At 42.3% G+C, this 27,786-nt stretch overlaps 1 protein-coding gene across 1 annotated transcript in view; it reads right to left on the reverse strand.

Annotated features, from left to right (window-relative positions):
* The window catches only part of FBN2 (fibrillin 2), a 526,098-nt gene that overhangs the window by 59,957 nt on the left and 438,355 nt on the right, over positions 1-27,786 (reverse strand). Inside the window, 9 exon segments of the mRNA XM_030191959.1 lie at positions 6,340-6,412; positions 6,414-6,492; positions 6,494-6,508; positions 10,700-10,931; positions 17,723-17,791; positions 17,794-17,841; positions 23,047-23,175; positions 25,285-25,401; positions 26,572-26,694. Of these exon segments, the coding sequence (XP_030047819.1) occupies positions 6,340-6,412; positions 6,414-6,492; positions 6,494-6,508; positions 10,700-10,931; positions 17,723-17,791; positions 17,794-17,841; positions 23,047-23,175; positions 25,285-25,401; positions 26,572-26,694 (885 nt within the window).

The raw sequence follows: 27,786 nt of genomic DNA on the forward strand, positions 1-27,786 counted from the left end.
TGTTCACAATTTTTAGTGTATTTGATAAATGGCTCACTGAATGTGGAGCCTTTTCTGAATACATATACAGGAAAAATACCTGTATTTGGCATCATGCACTGTAAAGTCGGCCCATCTTATAAAAAATAGATGTTCAAATAAAATAGCCTCACTTGGGGTTCTGACATGCAATACTGAACTATTGTGTGTAGGTACACAGTTTGCATCTGGCGGTGCTTTTTGCATTCCACAGCCACCACAGATGTAAGTACATTTCTCTTCTCTACCCTAGGTCCAAACAAGCAGATTGGCTGACAGTTACGTGTGTCTGGAGCATGTGGTAAACTGTGATGGGAAAATTTTCTGAAGTAATCCATTCTTCTGTTGCAAAATAGGAAATTGAAGGACTATTCAAACCATGCCCCAGAACATATCCCTTTCATATTTGTAATACGGGTGGAAGTAGTGACATTTCTAAAATTGATACTTAGAAGTGTACTGCCAATTTAACACATGTAAATGATGCCTAATCCTTCTAAAGTGATTTCAGATTGAATGAAAAGTAATTCCACCTCACAAATAAGAGCCACGAATTAAAATTATAAAAGGCAATTAATTGGTGTATAACTATAGGCAACCAATTGTGGTGTAAGTTACAGAATAACAGCACTTACCGTGATTGGCGCCACTAATTGCCACTTATGGGCTAGATTCTAGATATGGCGCCTAAACATTTGTCACTGAAAAAGCGTTATTCCATAAGCCATACTTAAAGTTAGGCGTGATTTATGGATAGTGCTTGCATATGGGACTCGCGTCTAACATTAGGTGCAAGCCGTTTGCACCAACCGATACCATGGTGCAAATGTACATGTCTAAATGAGGTTGCGTATTCCGGTTCTTCTATAACAACAAGGATAACTGCTAGGAACCCCCCCCCCCCCCCCCCCCGTGACCCTCCATTTCTGTGCTCCATTTTGGCACTAATTGGCTTGTTATTTAATTAAATTGCACATGTAATTTTTGTCTTTTACAGAATTAGGGGGTATGTGTGTAAGTGCTAGGTGCTATCTATAAAGAAAACGAAAACTACCATCCACGGGTATCACAACTGAAAAAAAACAAAACAGCGGAGGTGACCAAACAAAAAGGGGCAGTCCACACCCAAGGGTACTACAAAGATTTTATTAATGATCTTCAATAGACTCAATGAAAGTGTGTTTTGGCCCAGAAAGGCCTGCATCAGGAGTCTGAAAACCTAGACAGAAGTTTGTATGTCAAGTCCTGTATCGTAAAAACCGGTATCAACCATAGTTTAAACAAACTGTTCACAAATATCCTCCATGAAAATCCATAAGATCCCTCATCTAAGATCACTGCAGTCAGTGTCTTTGACTGCAGCAGTCTTAGATGAGTGATCTTATGGTTTCTTGTGGAGATTTTTGCGAACAGTTTGTTTAAGAACGGTTGACATCAGAATACCGTGAGTTGAAATTCTGAAGACCTAACAGAAATTTGATGTCAACTCACTGTATTCTGTATCTTAAAACTGATGTCAACTGTTCTTAAACAAACTGTTTCCAAAAATCTCCACAAGAAACCGTAAGACTCCTGATGCAGGCCTTCCTAGCCCGAAACATGCTTCATGTCAAGTAGAGAGTTGCACGGGGACAGACATCTTACCCATCCCTGCTGGAATCTTACCCATCCCTGTCACAATCCGTTCCCACCCGTCTCCGTAAGAATTTAACCATTCCCACCCATCCCAGTCAGCTCTCTCAGTCTCTCTCTGGATTTGAGCCACAGCACTGCAGGCAAGGAAGGAATGGAAGTTGGAACACTTTGGTGCGCACATGTAAGATTTGTCTGATCCACTGGCACTGTGTGCTGAAAAGTCGCCACATGTATGCGCTAGTAGGTCACGTGACATCTGATGCTGATGCCTGTGTCAGAGCTGAGGTCTGTGCATCAGCCCGGGAGCAAACAGGATTAATAGTAACATAGTAAGTGATGGCAAATAAAGACCTGAGTGTTCCATTCAGTCTGCCCAATAGTCACACTCATTATCAATTCATGTTTAAATCAACGAGTGTGATATTATATACTTGATTATAGTCTTTCTTTGGTGTTTCTGGGACATAGACCATAGAAGTCTATCTGGCCCTATCCTTATGTTCCAACTGCTGGAGCTGCCGTCGAAGCCCACTCCAGTCTATTCGTCTTATTTGTGGGACACAGACTGTAAAAGTCTGTCCAGCACTGTCCTCATGTTCAAGCCACTGAAGTTGCTGTCTAAGCCCTTTCCAGCCCATCCTAAACTAGATTGCCATATATTAGACACAGACCATACAAGTCTGCCTGGTATTGGCCCTAGTTAATCACAGCAAGAGTCGCCATCTGTCAACTGACACATCCAAACACATGCAGCCATTTAAGTTTAGGTTTTTTACAACTTCCATTTTCTAATTAGAGATCCTCTGTGTTATCCCATGCCTTTTTGAATTCCTTCATCATTTGTGTCTCTACCACCTCCTTAATGGAAGACTTTCTGCTAAATGGCAGATGATGTTTAATGTGAGCAAGTGCAAGGTGATGCATGTGGGAAAAAAGAACCCGAATTATAGCTACGTCATGCAAGGTTCCACGTTAGGAGTTACGGACCAAGAAAGGGATCTGGGTGTCGTCGTCGATAACACACTGAAACCTTCTGCTCAGTGTGCTGCTGCGGCTCGGAAAGCGAATAGAATGTTGGGTATTATTAGGAAAGGTATGGAAAACAGGTGTGAGGATGTTATAATGCCGTTGTATCGCTCCATGGTGCGACCGCACCTTGAGTATTGTGTTCAATTCTGGTCGCCGCATCTCAAGAAAGATATAGTAGAATTGGAAAAGGTGCAGCGAAGGGCGACTAAAATGATAGCGGGGATGGGACAACTTCCCTATGAAGAAAGACTAAGGAGGCTAGGGCTATTCAGCTTGGAGAAGAGACGGCTGAGGGGAGACATGATAGAGGTATATAAAATAATGAGTGGAGTGGAACAGGTGGATGTGAAGCGTCTGTTCACGCTTTCCAAAAATACTAGGACTAGGGGGCATGCGATTAAACTACAGTGTAGTAAATTTAAAACAAATCGGAGAAAATTTTTCTTCACCCAACGTGTAATTAAACTCTGGAATTCATTGCCGGAAAATGTGGTGAAGGCGGTTAGCTTAGCAGAGTTTAAAAAGGGGTTGGACGGTTTCCTAAAGGACAAGTCCATAAACCGCTACTAAACGGACTTGGAAAAATCCAAAATCCCAGGAATAACATGTATAGAATGTTTGTACGTTTGGGAAGCTTGCCAGGTGCCCTTGCCCTGGATTGGCGCTGTCGTGGACAAGATGCTGGGCTCGATGGACCCTTGGTCTTTTCCCAGTATGGCATTACTTATGTACTTACAGTATGTACTTGTGCTGTTAAAGCAAGGAGGAGGAGGAGACAGCACTCAAAGAACTTGTACGGTAGATGAGAGGCTGGCGCAGGTGTAGCTTACACTTCCATGGGAACCCCGCAGGAATTGTTTCCATCCCCACGTGAATCCCGCAGAAACTGCTTTCATCCACGCGGGAACCCAACAGAACTGCTTCCATCCCTGTGGGAATCCTGTGGGTTCTGCGGGATTCCCACAAACCCCATTCCTGTGCAGGTCTCTAATGTCAAGTCTGTTGGAGATCAGTAATAAAAACTTTGCAGCACCCTTGGTGTGGACTGCCTCTTTCTGTTTGGTCACCTCAGGTGCTATTCTATAACATCTGCTCTAAAATTGCTTAGCACGTAAGTGCGAGGGGAGTGTAAACATGGGTGGAGTATGGGAAGGTCATGAGTATGTTTCTGAGGTATGCACACTTCAGGGCACAATTAAGCACATGACATAATTGTTGGCACCTAACTTTAGGTAAGCCAGTGACGACTCATGCTAGTATTCTGTAAAGGAACTTGGCGGCAAGAAGCCATTATGGAATTGGCACTAAGCACATGACAATAGGGTACCTAAATCTTGGCATAAATTTATCTAATTGCCATTCTAGTGAATTCAGAATTTATGCTAACGTAACTGGGAGGGGGGAGGGTTGTGACACTGATCAGGGACCATTGATGAGGGAGAAGCCATTTTAAAAGGCTGCTCCACATCTCGTGGGGGGGGGGGGGGGGGTGGGGGAGGGAGGAGGAATATGTCCAGCTTTCTAAAATCACTGCTCCTCTCGGATGTGGAAGGGCTTAGATGTGCAGATCTGATCCTGTTTCACAAGAGACTTTTCATTTGGCAGACCCTCTTGTAAAATAGTGTGGAAAATCCACACATCTTTTTAAAATCTGCCTCTAAGGCTCTTACATATGGCCTTATTTTTAGCCAATCTTAGGGCCCTGTTACTAAGCCGCACTAGAGGCGTGTTAGCGTTTTTAATACGTGCTAACCCTGTAGATGCCCATAATATTCCTATGGGTGTCTATACAGTTAGCACGCACTAATTTTTAGCATGTGCTAAGAATGCTAGGTGCACCTTAGTAAACAAGGCCCTTAGAATCCCCCCCCCCCCCCCGTTATTAAGCTGTGCAGAAGTCTTACAAGTACATAAGTACATAAGTACATAAGTAATGCCATACTGGGAAAAGGACCAAGGGTCCATCGAGCCCAGCATCCTGTCCACGACAGCGGCCAATCCAGGCCAAGGCCAAGATCACTGCTTGACCTCTCGGTGACACATTCTGAATCGGCGTCAGGACAGGAGACAGCAAGACAGTCTTCAGCCGTGCCAGGCAGGAAAGAAGGGGCTCTTCTTGCCCCAAAGAGGTCATTAGACCACCAGGGCACTACAGTAAGGTAAAGGACGGCAGGGAGGATAGGACACCTTCGTGGGGTAGTGACAGGGGTGGGGCGTGACTGGGCAGGGGGTGGGGCCACTGGCGTTCCTAGGGTGGATGCACCCGGGGCGGATCGCCGATGTGCCCCCCCCCGGGTTGCAGAGCCCCCACCCCTGGCGAAAGGCCACCTCCCCCGCGAAAGGCCACACCTCCCCCCCCCCCCCGGCGAAAGGACCCCCCCGGGTGCATTTTTCCCTGCTGGGGGGGGGGGGGGGTGCGTGCACCTGTCTGCTTCGCTCGTTCCATGCTCCCTCTGCCCCACAACAGGAAGTAACCTGTTCCGGGGCAGAGGGAGCATGGAACGCGCGGAGCAGACAGGCGCGTGGCACCCCCCCAGCGGCGTGCACCCGGGGTGGACCGCACCCACCGCCCCCCAGGAATGCCACTGGGTGGGGCATGTGTCCTCTTTTTTTTGGAGGGAGCAAGTATGGTAATCCTACTCATGGGATACTCTCATTGATGTAAACAAACATTCGGGATCACATTTCAGACTGGCACTTGAATGTACTGGTCCCACATATCTAAAAAGTGATCCAGATGTCTCCCTTTTCGGTGATGTGGTTGTGTCCTTTTGCTGACAACTTGCTGTAATTTCTTCAGCTTTCACATACTTGTAAGTGGGGAACTCACTAGCAATTGAAACCCAATTCAGGATATCATGTGCACATGTTCGAATTTGCTGATGTTGAAATGCAGCACAGACATAGATATAGTCATACCCACAAGTAGGAGCATCAATACAGCATATCAGATCTTGAGTTCTAATTTAAGTGCCCAAGTTTCAAAATAGGAAGACCCTCAGTATAGCTTTGAATATAATTTACACAAATTCTGGGAGGATTTTTACTAATGAAAGAAAAATCTTTGTCTAACAGCTGGCATTTTAAGCCAAATGTAGACTATTGAGATCTTGTCCTCTCCTTTTATTTAAGTACTAGGATCCTGTACACTACCACTTTGCAAGCTGGTGAGTTTTGTGTGTGACATTATTTTTGTAAAGGTTTTCTACTGTTTTTATTGTGTACACACAGTACAGTACATGCAACATTTACACAAATCGGTGCCTCAGCCTTTATGCACTATTCGGGATGGTTCTGGGATCTGTTTTGCCTTTTTGGACTTTCTATGGAAGCAAACCACATGAGTAATGTTTCGGTGGTCAATCCTCATGGAAGGCGGTTTATTTCCATTTTAACGTTTCACCCGCTCTTTGCACAGCATAGGTTGGGACATTAAAATAGAAGCGGACTCTGTCATATATTGGTACTGATGTTTTGAAGAAAATTACGTCCCTAGAAGAAAGGAGTTTGCAGAATTTTGTGCACGGTACTATTTTTGAATACTGAGGTTATACATACAGATCCTGATCCATCTAGGTCTTTTCCCATACAAAAAATGGAGAAAGACTTAGTGAATCAAGCTCTAAACATGTGAGTGAGCTGTGCTACGCAACTTACCAAGGCAAGACTGTGTTTCATTCACGTTTCTTTTCTTCCTGCCATCTCTCCTGGAATAGCCGTTAATCTTGCATCTCATAGCATGCATCAGGGGACAAAGCGTTACCATCCTCTTCTCCTCCCAGTGGTAGGTACTGGCCCTTGGAAAGTCCATCCTGAGATACAGTGACTGTTGAACAGTGATACTGCATTAGCAACACATGTAATAGCTTTTCTTTACCTTTACCAAACACTGGCAGATAGTTTGAGCTTCAGCAACTCCATGAAATCAAAATTGTTATTCAAAGCTACTTATCAAACTAAAATACATGATGTGAGCTTTTCTGCTTTTGCATAAATATGATTTCTGTATTATATTTTCATATAGAAATCTAGTTTCCTTTGCATTTCACTTGTTCTCCTACTCACCATGTTGTGGGCTGTATTAAGAAGTTTATTTCTTATGTTTATATGGCTATTTAGCTTTATTTTCCTTATTTGATTATTTCTGTATTCCTTCCAAGTGAATCTTCCTTGGAATGTATTTGTAAATTTCACTAAATATAAAATAATAAAAAACAACAAGATGCTTCATATTCACAGATCAATTAGACTCTCTAGCGCATGGTTACTAGAGGTCCAGGTATTACTGGGTCAGTTACTGGTTTTGGCCTCAACATGTGTGGCCTTGCTCAGAAGGTCTCAGTTGGGTTGCACTGCAAAATGTGTAGTCAAAGAGGCACTACCACCTAGCCACCTTTCTGTGCTGCTCTGCTCTCCTCAGTGCTCTTATCGAAGCATGCTGGAAGGATCCTCATTAGTCTGTATGCCTACTTTTGCGCATTTAATTTTGCAACTGCTGAAAATGGTGAAGAGTTGACCTTCCACTTCCCATCTCCACACCTTAACCCTGTTCATTGCAGTTCCTCATAAAGGAATCCATGTACTAACTTGTGCTCTACGTTGAATGTGTATATTTTTATTACTAATGATTTTTAAACCATTTATCAGGCTTGTTACATGATTATATAGAACATATAATCAACTCACACACAGAAAAATGAGTAATTAGAAGCTTTTTCAAATACAAATTTTAAATGTTTACTCTGACTCTTGATGTAAGGCAGGGTTCTCAACCCAGTTCTCGGGACACACTCAGTCACTCAGGCTTTCAGGATATCCACAATGACTATGCATGAAATAAATTTGTATAAACTAACCTTTATTGTATGCAAATCTATCTTACGAATATTATTGTGGGTATCATGAAAATCTGAATAGGTAGCTGTGTCCCGAGGACTGGGTTTGAGAACCACTGATGCTACATAAGAAAGCATGTAACCTAGTAAACTGTTTCTTAAAACATCTTAGTGACGACACTGTTAAAGAAATTGTTCGCTGGAACGTAATTCTCAGCCTGAGAATAGTCTTGAATAGATCAAGGATGCTCAATGTTGGTCCTTGAGGGACCACAACCCAGCTGGATTTTCAGGATTTCCACAATGAATATGCATGAGATCTATTTGCATACAATGGAGGCAGTGCCTGCAAATAGATGTGAGATAGATAAACAGTGCCAGAAATGGTATTCAATGCTGATGAGTCAGAGAAACTGAACACAAATCTCTGTAAACCTGGAAGATGTAATGGGGCAACTTGACAAATTGAGAGTTGCAAATTGCCTGGACTGGGATGGTAAACATCCCAGAGTACTGATAGAACTGAAAATGAACCTGCAGAGCTATTGTTAGTAATATATAATTTATATTAAAATCAAGCATGGTACGGGAAGATTGGAGGGTGGCCAATGTGAAACTGGGAGCATTTTATGAAGTCTATTGCAGTGCCCCCATAGGTGCCGATTGCTATCCTGGCATGTCAGGGGGACCAGTCTACTACAAATGCTGGCTCCTCCCACATCCAAATGGCTTGACTTTGCACATTTTAGACTTGGACGTCTTTGTGTTCGAAAATCCTAGGACGACCATGGTATTTTCAAACACAAAAGATGGACGTCCATCTTTTTCGAAAATTACCTTCTCCTTGCCTCTGAATTTGAACGTTTTACAAAGACGTCCAAATTCCAACTTAGACTTTTCTTTCAAAAATGCCCCTCTAAATCAGGCATGGATTTTATTCAAAAATATCTTCTTGGAAGCCCAGTCCAGATGCATTCCATGTATTTGCAAAGGTGGAAAGAACAGAAAACATCAGCCAGCGTGGTTAAAAGATGAAGTAAAAGAGGCCATTAAAGCCAAAAATTGTCCTTCAAATAATGGAAAAAGTACCCAAGAAAAATAAGAAGCAACATAAGCACTGGCAAATCAGATGCAAAGCATTAATAAAGAAGGCTAAAAGAGCATATGAAGAGAAACTTGCTGCAGAGGCTAAAACTCAGAGTAACAACTTTTTCAGTTACATCAGAAGCAGAGAAAACCTGTCAGGGAATCCGTGGGACTGTTAGATCAAGAAGGAGCAAAAGGGGCACTCAGGGAGGAAAAGGCCAAAGAAGAGAAACTGAATGAATTCTTTGCTTCTGTCTTTACGGAAGAAGATGTAAGAGATCTGCCTGTACTGGAAATGGTTTTCAAGGGTGAGGATGCAGAGTAATTGAAAGAAATCTCAGTAAACCTGGAAGATGTAATGAGCCAAACTGACAAATTAAAGAGTAGTAAATCACCTGGACCAGATGGCATACATTCAAGGGTACTCAAGAACTCAAGCATGAAATTGCTGATCTGCTGTTAGTAATATGTAACCTGTCGTTAAAATTGTCCGTAGTACCAGAGGATTGGAGGGTGGCCAATGTGACGTCGATTTTTAAAAGGGTTTTAGGGGTGATCCGGGAAATTATAGACCAGTAAGCCTGACGTCGGTGCCAGGCAAAATAGTGGAAACTATTATAAAAAATAAAATTATAGAACACGTAGACAAACATGGTTTAATGGGACAGAGTCAGCATGGGTTCAGCCGCGGGATGTCTTGCCTCACTTCTTTGAAGGTGTGAATAAACGTGGATAAAATGTGAGCCGGTTGATGTAGTGTATCTAGATTTTCAGAAAGCTTTTGTTAAAGTTGGAAGGGGAGGAGTGGCCTAGTGGTTAGAGTGGTGGACTTTGGTCCTGGGGAACTGGGTTCGATTCCCACTGTAGGCACATACAACTCCTTGTGACTCTGGGCAAGTCACTTAACCCTCCATTGCCCCAGGTACAAATAAGTACCTAAGCCACATTGAGCCTGCCATGAGTGGGAAAGCACGGGGTACAAATAAAAAAAAGTTCCTCATGAGAGGCTCCTGAGAAAATTTAAAAGTCATGGAATAGGAGGTTCTGATGTGGATTAGGAATTGGCTATTGGACAGAAAACAGGATGCTAGGAATTATTAGGAAAGGAATAGTGAATAAGACTGAAAATAATATAATGTATTTGTATCGCTCCATGGTGCATTCACACCTTGAGTATTGCGTTCAGTTCTGTCAGGTCACCTTATCTCAACAAAGATATAGCGGAATTAGAAAAGGTTCAAAGAAGAGCGACTAAAATGATAAAGGGGGATGGAAATCCTCTCATATGAGGAAAAGCTAAAGAGGTTAGGGTTCTTAAGCTTGGGAAAGTGATGGATGAGGGGAGATATGATTCAGGTCTACAAAATCCTGAGTGCTGTAGAACGAGTAGAAGTAAATCGATTTTTTACTCGTTCCAAAAGTACATGTAACTTCCTCGAGGGGACATTTGAGGAAGTTACATGGAAATACTTTTAAAACAAATAGGAGGAAATATTTGTTCACTCAATGAATAGTTAAGCTCTGGAACTCTTTGCCGCAGGAGGTGGTAACAGCAGTTAGCGTACCTGGGTTTAAAAAAAGTTTGGACAAATTCCTGGAGGAAAAGTCCATAGTCTGCTATTGAGACAGACATGGGAAGCAACTGCTTGCCCTGGGACTTGTAGTATGGAGTGTTGCCACAATTTGGATTTCTGCCAGGTACTTGTGACCTAGCTTGGCCACTGTTTGGGCTTGATGGATCATTGGTCTGACCCAGTATGGCTACTCTTATGTTCTTATTCAAATTTCAGCTTGTATGCGTTTGACAGCATGTTCAGATTTTCCTCAGTTCATTCAGGATATCTGTTGGGAACATTTCAGCAACATCTGAAAAACTTAATCTCAAAGTAAATAAGTCATCTGATAGAATCTATTTCAAATTTCCTCAAAGGTTTGATAAACCAATTCAACCAGCTTTCAAAAAATTTTTTTTCCAGGTCTATTTGACTTGTACGACTGGTAGCGCTATAGAAGTGATTTATAGTAGTAGTAGTAGTTTGACAAACTTTCTTCAGAAAAACTCACTCCCCTTGGGAGTGTTTCTCTTTTACACTCACCCTTGTCCAGCTCTGTAGTATCCAGGAGGGCAGCCACAGAGGTAACCACCTTCTGTGTTGGAACAACCATAGTTGCAGGGATTCTTGACGGAAGAGCATTCATTCACATCGTGGCAGGCACTTGAAAACTGATCAAAGGAGTAGCCAGATGGACAAGCACATCTGTAACTACCAAGCGTGTTATAGCATGAGGCAGAACCACAAGCATGTGGATTGCTACATTCATTTTCATCTAAAGGAGAAATGAATTAAATAATGTTTGTTATCTCACGTCATCAACATGTGTTTAAGGTTTGGATTATCAGTGCAAAATCTGAAGAATCTGTAAATGTGTAGTTGAACAGTAAATGCTGAGTTTATTAAGCAAAACTTTCATATTATCTCCAGCAGTATTAGAACCTTTTCAAGCCCAAGCAGGGGCGTAGCTACGTGGGGCCACGGGGGCATGGGCCCCCACAGATTACGCCTTGGCCCCCTCTACATTTGACCGCTGTCGCCGCCTGCCCCCCGCCCCACCGCCGCATCAGCTACCTTGTTTGCTGGAAGGGGTCCCCAATCCCCGCCAGCCGAAGAGTTTTCTTCAGCGCCGGTCGACTCTGGCGCCTTCATTGTGGGATCATCTGTTTCTGATGCCTTATGTCCCGCACGGGGCTACATGCATGGTACAGGATGTATGGCATCAGAAACAGATGATCCCACAACGAAGGCACCAGAGTCGACCGGCGCTGAAGAAAACTCTTCGGCTGGGGACCCCTGCCAGCAAACAAGGTACCTGATGTGGTGGCGGGGCACGGGTGGTGGCGACGGGGAGGAGGGGGTTTGCGGTTGTGGTCCAAAATGGCAGGGGGTAGTCGGCGGGATGAGGCAGCTAAACAGTGCCCCCCCCCACCTCGGACTCTGGCCCCCCCCTTCCCGCCGAGGTCTGGCTACGCCCCTGAGCCCAAGGCACACTTAAATTAACACAAATGTTGTGTTGCAACATTTAGTCTCAGTGGAGCAGATAAGAGTGGCCATGGAAAGAACTTACATGGAACAGAGAAATAGCCTAATGGTTAGAGCAGCAGGTTGACAACCAGGGAAATCAGGATTAAAATCTCATTACAGCTCTTGTGATTTTGGGCAAGTCACTTAACTTTCCATTACCACAAGTATAAGCTTAGATAGGATGAGCCACACTCTTTACAGTGAGGTGTAATGCCATTTTATCTTTTTATTAATGTTGTGGCTTTTATGTAAGTTTTCAATATATGATTGAATAGTGCTGTGACCTATGACCCTAGAACAGGCAGCCTTTAATAGCACTCACGCAGCTGGGATAGATTCACCACGAATTGCAGATGGATAGTAACATAGTAAATGGCGGCAGATAAAGACCTGAATGGTCCATCCAGCCTGCCCAACAAAATAAACTCATTTTACATGGTAGAAGAAGCTATGTTCATGTTATGCTGACTTTTTAGTATTGATGGAACCAGTTGTAGCAAGCCTTGCTGTTAAGACTTTATATTTCTTCATTGGAGGATTTTTTTTATCTGACATTAGCAAACTCTTAATAATATTTTTTATTTGCCCTCAGCTTTTAACTATTAGGTGATACATCTGGAATATACCTCTTGGGTTTCTGAGTCCTATTTTCACCTCCTTTCATTTATTTGTATGCTTTTATCAGTAGTCACTATGTTTTTGACTTCAGATTGTGGTTTAAGATTATACTATATTTATTTATTTATGGGTTCTTATGATTTATACTAACATTTATTTCTTATGTATCTATTATCAGTTTCAATTAGGGAAAGGGGGAAATGGGACTTGATATACTGCCTTTCTGAGGTTTTTTGCAACTACATTCACAGTGGTTTACATATATTCAGGTACTTATTTTGTACCAGGGGCAATGGAGGGTTAAGTGACTTGCCCAGTCACAAGGAGCTGCAGTGGGAATTGAACTCAGTTCCCCAGGATCAAAGTCCACTGCACTAACCACTAGGCTACTCCTCCACCGCCCTTTATAGGGCAAACATGCCATGTGGGCTTTTAAGTATTTATTTGTTTATGCTTTTATGTCTTGCTGCCCTCCTGTCAGAATGCAAAAGTATCAGGGTTTGAAATGAGTGAGAGACTACTTTTTATAGCTTTTAAAATGTAAAAATTTGCATTTTGGGGCTTAGCTGCTTAATCGGTTGCACTTTTAAGTTTCTAGAATATGTATAATTGCTGGCTTTCACACACACACGGGAGTCGTGAAAATGAGTCCTTCCATATATAAGTACTGGCAGTTACATGTGGAAGGTTCTGACTGCTGCCACTCTTTCTGCATGTGTAGGTTTTTGAAATTAATGCTCCTGCTCTATAAGCAAGCACGTACGTGGGTATTTTACCAGTGTCTTTATACATATTTTACAAAGGGTTCCATGTTCGACAGAACCTTTGTAAATACCAGGGGAAATTATGAACACCCCAACCTGGATGTCCCCGTTGTACCTCAATGTCCTATGCAAATGGGGCTTTTAATGCTCTGTCATGAAGTTCACCCACATCTGTTAATCTGGTACTTTAGCATCCTTCTCTAATTGTTAATTTTATTAGCCCTACTTCTTTCATACATACACTTTAACATTCCGATGTTGGTGAATGCTACTGTAGAGAACAGAATTGATTTTCTCACTTGGTGTGTATCTTTTACATAACCCAGGCTAAACTGGTAGAATTTAACTGAGGGTTTGCTGTTATGGGTTGCTCTCATTAATGACCAGAAGCATATTTCTCAGTCACCCTCTTTATTTGTTTTCCTATTCTCACCTCTTTCAGTCTCCCTAGAACCTTTACTTAGGTGTCCCTTTTTCCAAGGTTATCAATCTTAGTGGGTGTTTACTAAAGCATAGCTCGAGTTATCTGCAGCAGGGCTCATTTTATTCCTATACAGATAACTTGATCTATGCTTTAGTAAACAACCCCCTTAGTCTCATTTCATAGTACCTCTTTCCTCCCTATTGTAACATGTTTTGAATTGTATTTATTTAATTGCATTTGTATCCCACATTTTCCCACCGTATGGCAGATTCAATGTGGCTTATATATTGCTAAAAAGGCGGTTACAAAAATTCAGATCTAGTCCAGTACACAATACAGAAGTACAATAAACACTTAGGTTGATATATTAGCATATTGTGAGAGAGGTTAATATTTATTGTTTTCTACTTTTGAACTTTTTGTGATGTATGGTGGTGTGGGATTAGGCAGACCCAGGGGGGAAAGACTTCTTGAAAAGATGTGTTTTCAGGTTTTTTCTGAATTGTAAGTAGTTTTCTGTGAGTTTCAGGTCTTTGGGTAGTGAGTTCTAAAGTTGTGTGAGAGGCTGGCGGCATGTGAAGATTTGTATTTTACACCTTTGCAATTGGGGTAGTGAAGGGTTAGGTAGGTTCTTGCTGTTCGCGTCACTGTTCTTACTGGTAGATTGATAAGTTCCATTATATAAGCTGGTGCGAGTCCGTAGATGATTCTGTGGACTATTGTGCATATCTTGAATGTTATGGGAGTGTTAATAGAAAGCCAATGTAAGCTTCTTAGGAGGGGTTTTGCGCTTTCAAAGCATGTTTTTCCGAAGATGTCTGGCAGCCGTGTTTTGTGCTGTCTGTAGTTTTCTTATGATTTGATCTTTGCAGCCTAAGTAAATACTATTGTAATAGTCTACATGGGTTAGCACCATGGTTTTGGATCATGTTGTGGAATGAATCCCTGGAAAAGTAAGGTTTTATATGTTTGAGCTTCCACATAGTGTGGAATTTTGTTTTAATTACTCACCTCTCTAAATCTGTGCTCATGGCAGTACACTTCATGTGCATTACACATGCCCTAAGCACAGGGGGCTTTCAGTCTAAGGGCTCGATGCACAAAAGTCTCCGTTAAAAACTGCGTGCGTTTAGATCCTCGGTAGAACTTACCAATTTGGAAATAGCGACCGTTGCTCAAAGGAAATCGCATGCAAATGAGCTGCATGCAATTTCAGCAAGCAGTTCGTAGGGAAAGTGCCTAGCACATGCGCAGAACAGTCTCTCAGTAAGTGTACCTGTTCTGCACATGGTGTACTATTTCCTTTCCCCTGCAGTACTTGATGGCTCTACTGTTTCCCTTTCTCCTTTCCCTTGCAGTGCTCTGGTGCTGGCTCCACCTTCCTTCTGCACCTTACTCACCTTCCCTCTGCCCCCCACCCTCCCTGATGGTTTCACTTGGAAATCTCCTCATTGCTGAAAGCCACCCCAGCTGACATCATAGTAAACATCTCAGGTGCTTTCCCCAGATGACTGGCGTTCTGCTTGTTTTTACACCCTCCCCAGCTGACATCACAGGGGCTTTCCTCAGCCGATTGGCTGTCTGCTTGTTTCTCCCATCCCTAGCTCTTTCTGTTTGGTACAGTGATATTGTAATGTTTACAGTGTTTCCTGTGAATGAGACACTGTTTGCTATTGAAAAAAATCTCCTTGCTGAAAGTCCTCCCCCCAGCTCTTTCTCTGCCCTCTATATTTGTTCTCTATTCTCTGACAAGTTTTGTTATTGAAAAATGCAAGCAGACTTGCTCCTCCTAGAAGTCTCCCTCACATAAAGACATCTCCAGATCTGATGGAAAATTTTGCACGTTAAGGGTAGGCAGTCCTTTCTGTGCATCACTCGGAATGCTCATTTTAATACTAATGAGCTCTTTGTAATACATTTGCATAGGCTTATCGTTAACTGCTTCCCCAAAAACCACGTAGAACCCCTTTGTGCATTAGACGCTGAATAACGTGATTGCTAGACTGGCTAGAACCAGTTTAAATCATACGTTGCTAGCACAGTAAGCTTTGAGCATCAGCCCCTACGAGGGTAATTTTATAAAAAGTTGCTTGTGTGTCAAGGGCTAGAAGCTGCTTATCTCCAGTCTAATTTATAAAGAAATACAGAAGTCGCAGTTAAAATGAAGCTATGTACCAGTGGCGTAGCCACAGGTGGGCTTGGGTGGGCTGGGGCCCACCCATTTTGGACTCAGGCCCACCCAAAATTGTGACACTCTTGCTGTGGCTGGTGGGGATCCCCAAACCTTGCCAGCTGAAGATTTTCTGTCCTTGGGCAGTCCCCACTCTGCCAAATGTTGGCCAGCAGCACTTGCCTTGAACTGAGACTGGCCCTTCTGCACATGGTCAGTTTTCGCACAAGCAAAAGCACTGAGCATGCACGGCCTGCTGGCAGCAGCATCAATTTGAAGCAAGTGCTGCTGGCTGCCATTTGGAAGAGTGCTGGCTGCTTGAGGAGGAGGAGGAGGAGGAGGAGGAGGAGGAAATCTTCAGTTGGCAGAGTTTGGGAATCCCCGCCAGCTCAAGTATTTAATATTTGGGGTTTGTGGGCAGGGAGGGGTGGAGAGAGGAGCAAACGGGGGGGGGGGGGGGGGTTGAATTCCATGCCCACCCACCTTAGCCTCAGGCCCACCCACAATTGGCCATCTGGCTACGCCCCTGCTATGTACATATACGTCAGCTTGAGAGCAAGTATAACTGTATGTGTGTACAATACACATGACCATGTGTTTTTTAAAGTACACATGCAAATTGCAACTCCAGCCCAGATCACACCTATGCCAAAGTTATGTATAAGTGTATGCACTAGGTAGTTTTCTAAGAGACCTTTAATCCCAGATTCTATAGATGGCACCTAGATTTGCGTGCCAAAATTTGGGCCGCTCCTAAGATGTGCATGCAAATCAATTGGTTAGCGAGCCAATTATCGTCAATAATTGGGTGCTAACAACCAGTTACTGAAGTTAATTAGCAGCCACTAAAATTTGCATGTGCATCTCACTACGTGTTATTCTATAAAGCATGGCGCCTACCTCTACTAGCATATAACTCAAAGGTGGCGTGGCTATGGGCATGTCAAGGACATTTCGAAAAGTTGCAGACATTGTTACAGAATACTGCCTCAGTGCACCTTTGGGCCCTTTTATTAAGCTACGGTAAAAAGGGCTAGTGGCAGCGGCCATTTTTGCCATGCGCTGAGGCCTTTTTTACTGCAGTAGGAAAAAAGGCTAAAAAAAGGAATGGGCCATGCGGTAAGAACTGAACTTACCGCATGGCCATGCAGGGGGAGCACTTACTACCAACCATTGAGGGTGGCAGTAAGAGCTCCCGCGCTAACTAGGCAAGCGTGAGGTGCTGTCCAATTACAGCCGGGTAACCCCCTGCAGAAATATTTTTCAAAATATTCCCGATAGCGCTGGAAAAGCTGTGCCCTGGGAGTGGAACTACCACTGACGCACCCATGTTGAGCCAGCAGTAGTTCCAGATGGCAGCGGCACTGCTTATAAAAGGGTCCCTAACTTGGGCACAGCATTTACATCAGGTCCAGCAGGCGTAAGTCTGGCACAAAGTTAGCACAGGAATCAACGTTAAGTGCAAATCTATAAAGAGTGCACACTCTTTATAGAATGTGCTAGCATCCTCTTTATGGCACCGTTTTGAGTGTGATTATAGAATCTGGCCCTTAATATGTGCATACTGGAATACACTGTGCAAAAATACCTGAATAAGTTATGGTGAATGGGTGGTACCTTGACACCCAGTGAAGTGACTTGCCCAAGAGCCTCAGTGGAAGACATGGGATTGAAAACTCGGCTTCCCAGATTCTCAACTACTGTTCTGCTCCAAGCTGTCTTTGGGCTGCTTGACATTTTGCCTTCCTCCAACCTCTAGGCTATCTTGTGCACTTGGGTAAATAGTTCTTTTCCAGTATCTAGACACTCTCACACAGTTTTTATGTTCTTTCAGTCAGGCAAACATTGGTATATAGACACAGATGGGAATGTGTTCCTTCTACTATGTCTGGTCAACATAACTAGTTCACTCTCTCCTGCCAGCTCTCACTTCCAAGATATAGACTGAGGAATCCTCAAGCCTCTTGAGTATGACAGCATTCCAACAAGCCCTATGTCACGAGACAGAGCCATGTCTAGTTTTATTCAATTGAATCTATGAAATCGAGATACTAAGTTCTCACCAACACACTGGTTCCATTGGTAATGCTGAATATAGCCTTGTGGACAGCCACATCTGTAACCACCATCATATTCTGACAGCCATGCTGGCATCGATGGTTTCCCTCGCACTCATCCACATCTGCACCAAAGGTATAAATATAGAAAAAAATATGTGTGATGTCTGGACAAACAGTTTGAACAAGTCTTAGCTTAGTGCTGATATTTGCTGCATTATGGGTTAGATTCACTAAAAGGTGCTACTGTGTGCTAACATACATTAACTTTGGTATTTGCATCATTTCTCGATCAGTACAAATACATACATACAAACTTCATTATTCAATCAAATAATAAACTCATAACTATTTTATAAGTAGCAATCTTGTCCGTAGCATTATTCAATTTATAACACAATAAATTACATTTCAGTCATAAAATAATTATTAAAAAATTCAATTTAAGACTAGATGGTATCATGTTAGTCAAGTCAATAAGTTCCACATCCACTTCCCTTATTCTCCCAGCCTGCGGTGATGCCAGACTTTAATCACTCCAATTACTATTCCTTCCACCTCCCTTACCCTGAAAGCACGGCGGTGACTCATGTGCTTCATCGCCCAAATTCAAATTCTCCTTTAATACTGCCCCTCCGCCAGTATTAACTAAACATCTAAGCTGCGACAAACCTAGAACATCCCGAACCCCAAACCAAGCCAATTTATACCTCCAAACGGAAGGAGGCTGGGCGACCAAATTCTTATTAAATTTTTTTATAACAGTGAATATCATCAAAACCGCTCCCAAAACCAATCCCCGCAGTGTCACAGTTACAATGTTAATGAATGTTCCACCTGGCAGCCTTCCCACCTTTCACAAACTCTTCCTTCTAACCAATCCCATCCTGCTTCCCTTCCTAAGATAACAACCTATCACTAAGCTACACTCCAGACCCGCAAAAACTTAATAAATCTCTCCGAATATGCCCAGCCAAGTTATGCGTCCTTCCTTCCTTCATTAAGTCACGCTATCTAATATGTGTATTTACTACAGAAACTGTTTTATGTAAAGGGAGTTATTTATTAATAATGTTCATTGATGACGTTAGGCACAGTTACTCTTGCAGTTATGGAGAGCACACTGCTTTTACATAGATTTATCATTTGAATGATTCTTTATTATTTGCATTTATATACAGAAATGTCCTCTTTACTGTTGAGTGTTCTATAAAGCCACCACAACATGTTATGAATATATAAACTTATAGTGATGGTTTCTTATTATATTTTTCAATTATACTTTTTAACACATTTATGAATGTTTCTTATTAACATTATATTGTTTCTTATGGTGATTATTGTTTTTGTTTTTATGGTGATTCATATGTTTTTATATGGTTTGTTGTTACACCCTGAGGTAGGCGTTGTTTTACGCCGAAACACGGGCTGTGTGTCGGGTCACTTATCAATAAAATACTCCTGTTATCTCAGTCTTGAAGGCCCAGTGTTGATTTTCTTTTGTTTGTGTACTTTCTATGTATGTTGTTTACCCTCTCTGTTTGGTGAGCACACTGCTTGGAACATTTCTACTCAGACTCTTATTTTATGGCTCATGATAAAGTATGATTGAATTTGTGGCACATTTACACTGTATGTGGTCTGTCTGACAGTGGATAATCTTCACCTATATTTTTCCAGCCAAAATCTACCTGTGCTGGTGAAAAGTACACATGTACTTTACTTTTGAAAATTATACCAGGAAAGCTTCTGCAGATACTTTTTCTGAACCATAAAATGTGTAGACTTTCGAGAATGTAAAATATGCAAATAAGAGCAATCCTTGATCAGCCTGCCCTGGAAATGTTCCTTCGTACTGTGGATAATGTTCCAGTTGTAGTGGCAGTTGGTGTGGAACTTACCCAGCACACAGGTAAGCAATTTTTTTAAAAGTCAAGTTCTGTGGCTAAAATGCTGTTTTATGTAAGGAAACGCCTTTGAAAATTACCTTCCCTAGGTACTGTGGATAAAAATGGTAATGCTGTTGAATACAGACTCCTACCACAGTATACAATTAATTGCTACATTCTCTCTTCTCCCCATCTCCCCTCCAAAGAAGTGCTTCAGAGAATATGAGCCAAGAGAGGGCGATTCATAGCACAAATGCTAGAAATACTTCCTTTTATAAGGCAGTGAAACCTGTTACTATTACTAAGCAGGGCTTCTATTTATATTTTGCGAAGCTGACCAAACAGGGGAAAAAAAAAACAAAAAAAGCCTTGTGGTGCCTTAATGGTCGTGCTCTTTACTAGAAACTCATGATACCAGAGAGTTTGGCAGTGATTTCATTTACAGACATACCAAGTGACACGCATTCAGCCCATTCTCCAGCTCACACGCCAAATTCAGGATATCCACAATGAATATGCTTGAGTGAGATTTGCATACAATAGAAGCAGTATATACAAATCAATTTCATGCATATTCATTGTGGATATCCTGAAAACCTGACTGGCAAGGGTATTCCAGGACCAACTTGGGGAAACACTGTTTAGAAGACCTATTTGTGATTGACACATGTAAAACAATGACATTTACGTATGTAACAGAACAGAACACAACCATCTTAGCTTCAGGAAGAGGCTAAAAACCTTTCTCTACCCAAAGACTGCTTCGTAACAACCCATTGACTTCTACCTCATACAGGCTTATTTTCGAAAGAGAAAGACACCCATATTTCGACCCAAATCGGGAGATGGGCGCCCTTCTTTCATGGGCGCCCAAATTGATATAATCGAAAGCTGATTTTGGGCACCTCCAATTGCAGTCTGTTGCGGGAACGAACAAAGTTGATGATGGGGGGCGGTGTCAGAGGCGTGGTGAAGGCGGGACTGGGGCGTGTTTATCGGGCGAGGAGAGATGGGCGCCCTCGGCCGATAATGGAAAAAAGAAGGGCGGCAGTAGCGAGAATTTGGGCCGCTTTTTTGGGACCCTTTTTTTTCAAGAACAAGTCCCAAAAAGTGCCCCAACTGCCCAGATGACCACCGGAGGGAATCGGGGATGACCTCCCCTGACTCCCCCAGTGGTCACTAACCCCCTCCCACCAAAAAAAAAGAACTTTAAAAACTTTTTTTTGCCAGCCTGTATGCCAGCCTCAAATGTCATACCCAGCTCCATGACAGCAGTATGCAGGTCCCTGGAGCAGTTGTTAGTGGGTGCAGTGGACTTCAGGCAGGTGGACCCAGGCCCATCCCCCCCTACCTGTTACACTTGTGCTGGTAAATGGGAGCCTTCCAAACCGCCCCCAAAACCCACTGTACCCACATCTAGGTGCCCCCCTTCATCCATAAGTGCTATGGTAATGGTGTAGAGTTGTGGGGAGTGGGTTTTGGGGGGGATTTGGGGGGCTCAGCACCCAAGGTAAGGGAGCTATGGACTTGGGAGGTATTTTAATTTTTTTTTTACTTTTTACAAGTGCCCCCTAGGATGCCCGGTTGGTGTCCTGGCATGTGAGGGGGACCAGTGCACTACGAATCCTGGCCCCTCCCACGGCCAAATGCATTGGAGTTGTTCATTTTTGAGCTGGGCGGCTTTGGTTTCCATTATTGCTGAAAACCGATACCACCCATCTCAAATCCGCCCAAATCCAATGCATTTGCCCGGCACCAACCGTATTATCGAAACAAAAGATGGACGCCCATCTTTTTCAAAAATACTGTCTGTCCCGTCCCTTCGCGGACCCGTCCTCGGAGATAGTCGCCCATGGAGATGGGCGTCCGTGTTCGATTATGTCCCTCATAGTATCATCCATTATCCTTTCCTATAATGTTTTTGGTCTCATGCATTACATCTATGGTCTCTATTGTTCTCATACATCACACTAACATTATCAGCTTTTGTGTCACCTAGAATGTAAACCGCACTGAACCCTAGAAAGGGGATATTAGCAGTATACAAGAATTGATTTTATATATATATATATATATATATATATATATATAAAATCCAGTTCACAAAGCCAATATTTACACATGTAAATCCTCACTATATATAATCAACAAGGTGTGTTGGGAGCATGATTTGCATAGGTCAAAAATATACACGTATATTCCCTGCTTTGTAAAGGGAATGCGTGTATATGACCCAATACTTCAACGTTATGATTTAGACCTGTTCCCTTCTAGGTACAGGTTTGTCAACAGTGCTTACCTGGGTCAGTCCTTTACAGGAGGCATTAAGGAAGTGCATCTGTTTAAGCCGCCTTTACTTTTGCCCCTCCAAATGGAAAATAAATCAGGTTTGATGTCTTTTTAGCAGTTTTCAGCATGTATACGTGTTGGTTTGCAATATGGCACGTATAAATGTGGAAGTTGTGAAATGATCGACTTACTTGTGTAAGTATCAGTACACATAAGTTGCTTTTGCATTTCAACATGTATCTTTATGTAATGGCTGCTCCTGCTGCACATACAAGCGAGTGCACACATTTTAGAAAAGACTCTAATTCAACAGATCCTTTTCTAAACTACTGCTGGAATTGTACATGTCCCATTTTCTATGTTTGATCCAAAATAGGATGTCATATGGATATTTCTATTGTAAAACAGGGCCTGTTTTCTTAAAATAGTTAATACAGTACCATCTTTTCTAATTTTATGATTCCTTACTGGAATTCTCTTCCTACCATTATTAGAACAGAAACTAATTATCTGTCCTTTCGTAAGAAGCTTAAAAATTTTTGTTTGCCTAAATGCATTCTATGGAAGACTAGTTCTTGAATTAGGAAGTTTATTTTTTATGCTGTGCAATGATATGTGTTATTGTAATTTTATTGTATATTTTTGTGAACCATATTGGGCCCTACTAGGGTTCTTATGAGTTATATAAAGATTGTATTAACATTGACATTTGTTGACTGCCCAAATCATGCTTGAAATCTTTGCATCCCATTAGTAAACAGTGGCTTTCTGAAATTGCCAGTTATACGTGAATGCAATCTACATGTATAAATGCTACTAGTTACATGTAGAGTGCTTTAAAAATGAGCTATGTGACTTCAAATCATATCCTAAGTCTATATATTTTAAATACAAAGGTACGTATTTGCAGTCACACAGTTTGCAATAAATGTCTCCTAGTAAGCCAAGTAAAGGGATAATTTACCAACAGTGAGTGCGCACTAACAACATTAGGGCATGTTATCTGCTGCAGGGCCCTTATGAACCCTTCTGATGGCTAGCAAATGACCTCTCTCAATAAATAAAATTAGTGTTATTTGTATCTCAGAGCTATGCTCCACTTCTTTATTGTGTTGCCAATAAATTTAGTTGTTTGGGCCCTTTCAGACTTACCGTCACAATTAAATCCTGTGTTATCCAAAGAAAATCCTCTTTGACATTCACATAGAAAACTGCCAGGGGTATTCTGACAAATTGCTTTTCCTCCACATAGTGATGGTTGTAGACCACACTCATTATTATCTGGAAAAGATTTGCATGGTTATATTGTTGGTATTCGAGGTGAATGAATAAAAGTGATAACGTGGTTAGCTGATAAACAGTTTACAATGTTACATAATTCAGAGTGGTCTAAAGGCCAGATACGTGCACTAGTGTGGTACCGAGGAGTAGATCAGAGGTTAGAACATGAGAATGAGGGCCAGAGAAGGCAGAGTTCAAATTCTGCATCTTCCACTAGTACTCTGTGACCTTGAGCAAGTTATGTTACCCTCCAAAGCCTCAGATACAGACTTAGGGACCAACATTCAAAACAAACTGGGCAGGAAAGGCTCCTACCTGGTTTAATCATGCTGGCAGGCCCAACTCTTAACATTCAATGGCACTTAATTGGATAGTGCCGCTGAATATTAGCACTGACCACTTTAGCACTTGCCAATAAGTTTTGGGCCAGACCAATACGTTATCCAGACACTGCAGATGCTCAGTGCCAAGGTATTTGCTTATTATGTATTGTGTTGACATTGTAAGCAGCATACTATCACAAAAGGTGGAGGAACAAGAAGTCCCTATGTACATCAGCAAGAGAGGGTCCAGGGAATAGGTTAAAGGGACTCTTCCAAAAAAACAAGGGAGAAGTCAGTATAAAAAGGTGATCTTTATTGGAAGAACTCAAACGACTTGACACAGCTGCTGTGTTTTGGCATCAAAATGCCTGCCTCAGGAGTCTTGTGATGTTCTTTATACAGAGGTGAGTAATGTTTCCAAGATCACATACAACTTCAAAAGGACATGGAAAATCCAAAGTATTCGGACACGCATGAACAGTCTATTAGCTAAATGCTAAAGCATTTGTCTCATGTTGGTCTCACCCCATTGCCTACCCTGCTCTTCTCAGTCGTGCCATGCATGCTTGTTTTATTGAAACTAAGCGTGTACAATAGTTTCATTAAAACAAGCATGCACGGCGCGACTGAGAACAGAGCAGGGCAAGCAATGCGAGACCAGCATGGGACAAACGCGTCATCTGGCAGGGGTTGGGGACCCCCCGCCAGCCAAGGTACCATCATTGGTGGGGGGGGGGGGGGGGAAGTGGGCGGTGGCAGAGATGGTGGGGAGGCAGGCCAAAATGTGCCCCTCCACTTTGGCCTCTCCCCCCCACCCCTCGAGGTCTGGCTATGCCCCTGATAATGGATGCTTCAGGATAAACACTCTTTATAGAATTACATTGAGTACCAAATTTGGCACTCAACTTTGGGCGTGAGGTCTTACGCCAGCTGAAACCTGGTGTAAATCCTGGTGTGCTACTTGGGCGTGGATCCCTGCTATTCTGTGACATTGCATGCATCCTTTGTGAATGCCCCTGAGCTGCCCATGCCCCTCCCACTTCTGGAATGTTGCTACTATTGGGGTTTCTGCCAGGTACTTGTGACCTGGATTGGCCACTGTTGGAAGCAGGATACTGGGCTAGATGGACCATTGCTCTGACCCAGTATGGATATTCTTACATTCTTAGGAAAAGGATTGCACCAGGTGCTCAGTTTAAAGGAGCCAATGCCTATTTCATAACGAAAAGTACTAGCATAACAGGCGAAACTCAACTTAAGGCGTGATCAGTTACACAAGTTCTAGAGCTACTGTAAATGAGCATGAGTGTGGTAATATTAACCCCTTTATTTTATTTATTAATTTATTTATTTGTTAGGATTTGTTTACCGCCTTTTTGAAGGAATTCACTCAAGGCAGTGAACAGCAAGAGTAAGTCAAACAAACAATTTTTCAATTACAGCAGTAAAAATATTCAAATAATACAAAATATGGCATAGTATATTACTCACAGTGTCAACACAATACGTAATAGAACATTTTAACAAACAGCATAGAATATAAGCAAAGATGAAAAAATACAGATAGTTAAGAGAGTACCAAGAGTAAGAAGGTAGGGGGATTAATTTAAGAAAACTGCACATGAGGTCAGAAAGGTGCTTGAACGTTATCTTAACTAGGGTAGGAGTGGATAAACATGTAAATACAATATATAAGCTTAAATTGTAATTTGACTAACTATTCTTTTGTCAGTTGTGAACTATTTACAGTGTTCATCCCTATCTTATAGAATTAATTTGCTCTCACCAATGCAAGCTGTATGATGTTGAGTAAACCCAGGTGGGCATTTACAAGTGAAGCCGCCAATGGTGTTGGCACACAGGAACTGGCAGTTGTGATGTTTGGTTTGACATTCATCAAGATCTGAAAGAAACAGGCCATCTCACTTTACAGAGGTTAGGTAAAGAAGTTATCTGGCCAGATTCGCTGTTTCCTGTGTGAACCAGAAGATTCCTGAGTTACCCTTGATACACCCGACCCACTGAAAACAGGCAGCCTTCAAGTCAGAAAGACAACGGCAGCCAAACACTCTAACTCTATGAATACCTTGTAGTGTTAAGGGTTCAACAGCTAAATAACAGCTGTTTGCATTGATGACACAGCATACCAAATCAATCACTGTCACTGTATGCCAGCAAAGCACATTCAGAATATAGCACTGTGTGTCATTCCCTGCAGCTATTCCTCCCTTTTGTACCATATCTACCCAGAGGAGTGACTGTCTCAGATGGCCACAAACCAGTAGGCAGAAGGGTGGCCAACAATGAGTGGGAAGAGGCTGTCTAGTGAGCATGCTTCCACATTCCCATTTAATAAACTCAAATGCTACAGCCTTGTCTCTGCTGCAACACCTGTCTTAAAAGTTGTTCATATCATCTCAGACCATGCAAGATATGAATACATGCAATGCAATGTTTCAGCAGAATCCTGGAGCTGGACTGGAACTTTACGTATGGGTTTTTATTCAAAATAGCTGCAATAATTTGTCTCATACACTGTGCAGTGAGCAATAAGATGTGAAAAACAACAGTCCGTGGGCATGCTTGAATGTGGGTTGATGCCTTTCCTCTGTGACCGCTTCTTCCTTCCTCTGGTCTCCTATTCCCCAACTCCTACAACATGGCTTGTTCTAATAGCCCCATCTCCTACTTCAGTACCTCCCAATGCATCCTGAAAGCTGAACCCTTTCTAGTCTGTGTGCTCTGTTGTGAGGCAAATGTAACATTTTAAGCCTAAGCAAGTATGAGCTAAACAGCACCTGGAGAAGAGTGTGCCACAGAACTTAGGAAGCATCCATTACATTTTAATCTGCATATGATGTTCTTTCATTTATATGAGCACAAACTGTAATTTTAGTGTACATAACACACTTTCCAGACTGGTTTAGTGCGCTTATTATATTGTTATTGCATAGAATGCTATTTTTAGGATGTGATAAATGGCCTTAGAACACACCTTAAGTTTCAGTGCAAAGGCCCTTAGTGTTAGGTCAGGAACTGCTTGTTTTCTACCCCCTTTCCAATACCTGCTCACCTTTACAGACTTTTCCATCTTCCTGGAGGATGTAGCCACGAGGACATGAACAGTGGAAGCTGCCTTCAGTGTTCTTGCATAGAAAGTTGCAGGGCTTTGGAGACTGGGAACACTCATCAAGATCTAAGTGATGAAAACAATTAGTTGTTTACTGATGCTAGTGGGTTGTGTAGTCACATTTGCCCATCTGTCTTTCAAATTCATCACCTTTCTAGCATCAACTCTACTTTCAATTTCCTCTGTTAGCTTGAAGAATTACTTATTTAAAAACATTTTTATTCCACACTATCAAGTTTCTTTACTATTTGTTATACAGCTCATTGGGATCCATCTGAGTGGTTTACATATGTATAAAATTTATCATATAAAATCAATGAAAGGAATTCCATTAAGAGAAGAAAGTTAAAAGAAGTACTAGGATAGAGTTAGAGCAGTGATTCCCAGGTTCTGAAATCCAGCTCTGCACTTAGTAAAGGTTGATTAACTCATGAAAATGCATCTTTGAATAAGAAGGTCATTTTGAATTTGATTAGGGAATCCTGTAGTCTTATGTAATTGGGGAAAGCATTCCAAAGGCTGGGGCCTACCACACAGGTGTGGGGAGGGGGCTGGAGAGTGGAGGCACAGAGTCCAGTTTGCAAGGGGGGTGGTGGTCAATGTTAAAGTAGGCTCAGGGCACCACAGTCCCTTGAGCCAGCCCTGGGCATCACACAATCCTTTTCAAGCTGCCCTGGATGCTGCCCTATTAGCCAAGTCCTTTCACCAGGCCAGAGCTAGTTATTACATAAAGGGTGGAGACCCTGACATTAAATTACGTATTGGTTTTCTAAGAAGACGGTGGTGAAGGCCATCACTGCAGATTTTGGGCATGTTTGGGACAGATGAGGAGGACAAATCGTGGGAGGTGGGTTGAAAAGGCAGGTGGAAGACATGGTGAGGGTTGCATATGTGTGTGTACCCAATCTGGATTCATTTCAGATTAACAGACTGGATGGACCATTTCAGTCTTTATCTGCCATCATTTATTACATTGTTGTGAATATTAAATCAGTAGGGAACTGGCCTTTCCATTTGAGTGTGTGTGGTTAAATCAGTATTCCCCAGCCTTTTCACACCCATGGCACATCTACATTAATAAAAGTGTTTTGTGGTTCACCAGTCTCTCATGGAGAGAATGTACATAAGGTCTAAAGAAGGGCTTGGGAATCACTGAAA

Source organism: Microcaecilia unicolor, chromosome 2 (assembly GCF_901765095.1).
Source record: "Microcaecilia unicolor chromosome 2, aMicUni1.1, whole genome shotgun sequence".
NCBI lineage: Eukaryota > Metazoa > Chordata > Amphibia > Gymnophiona > Siphonopidae > Microcaecilia > Microcaecilia unicolor.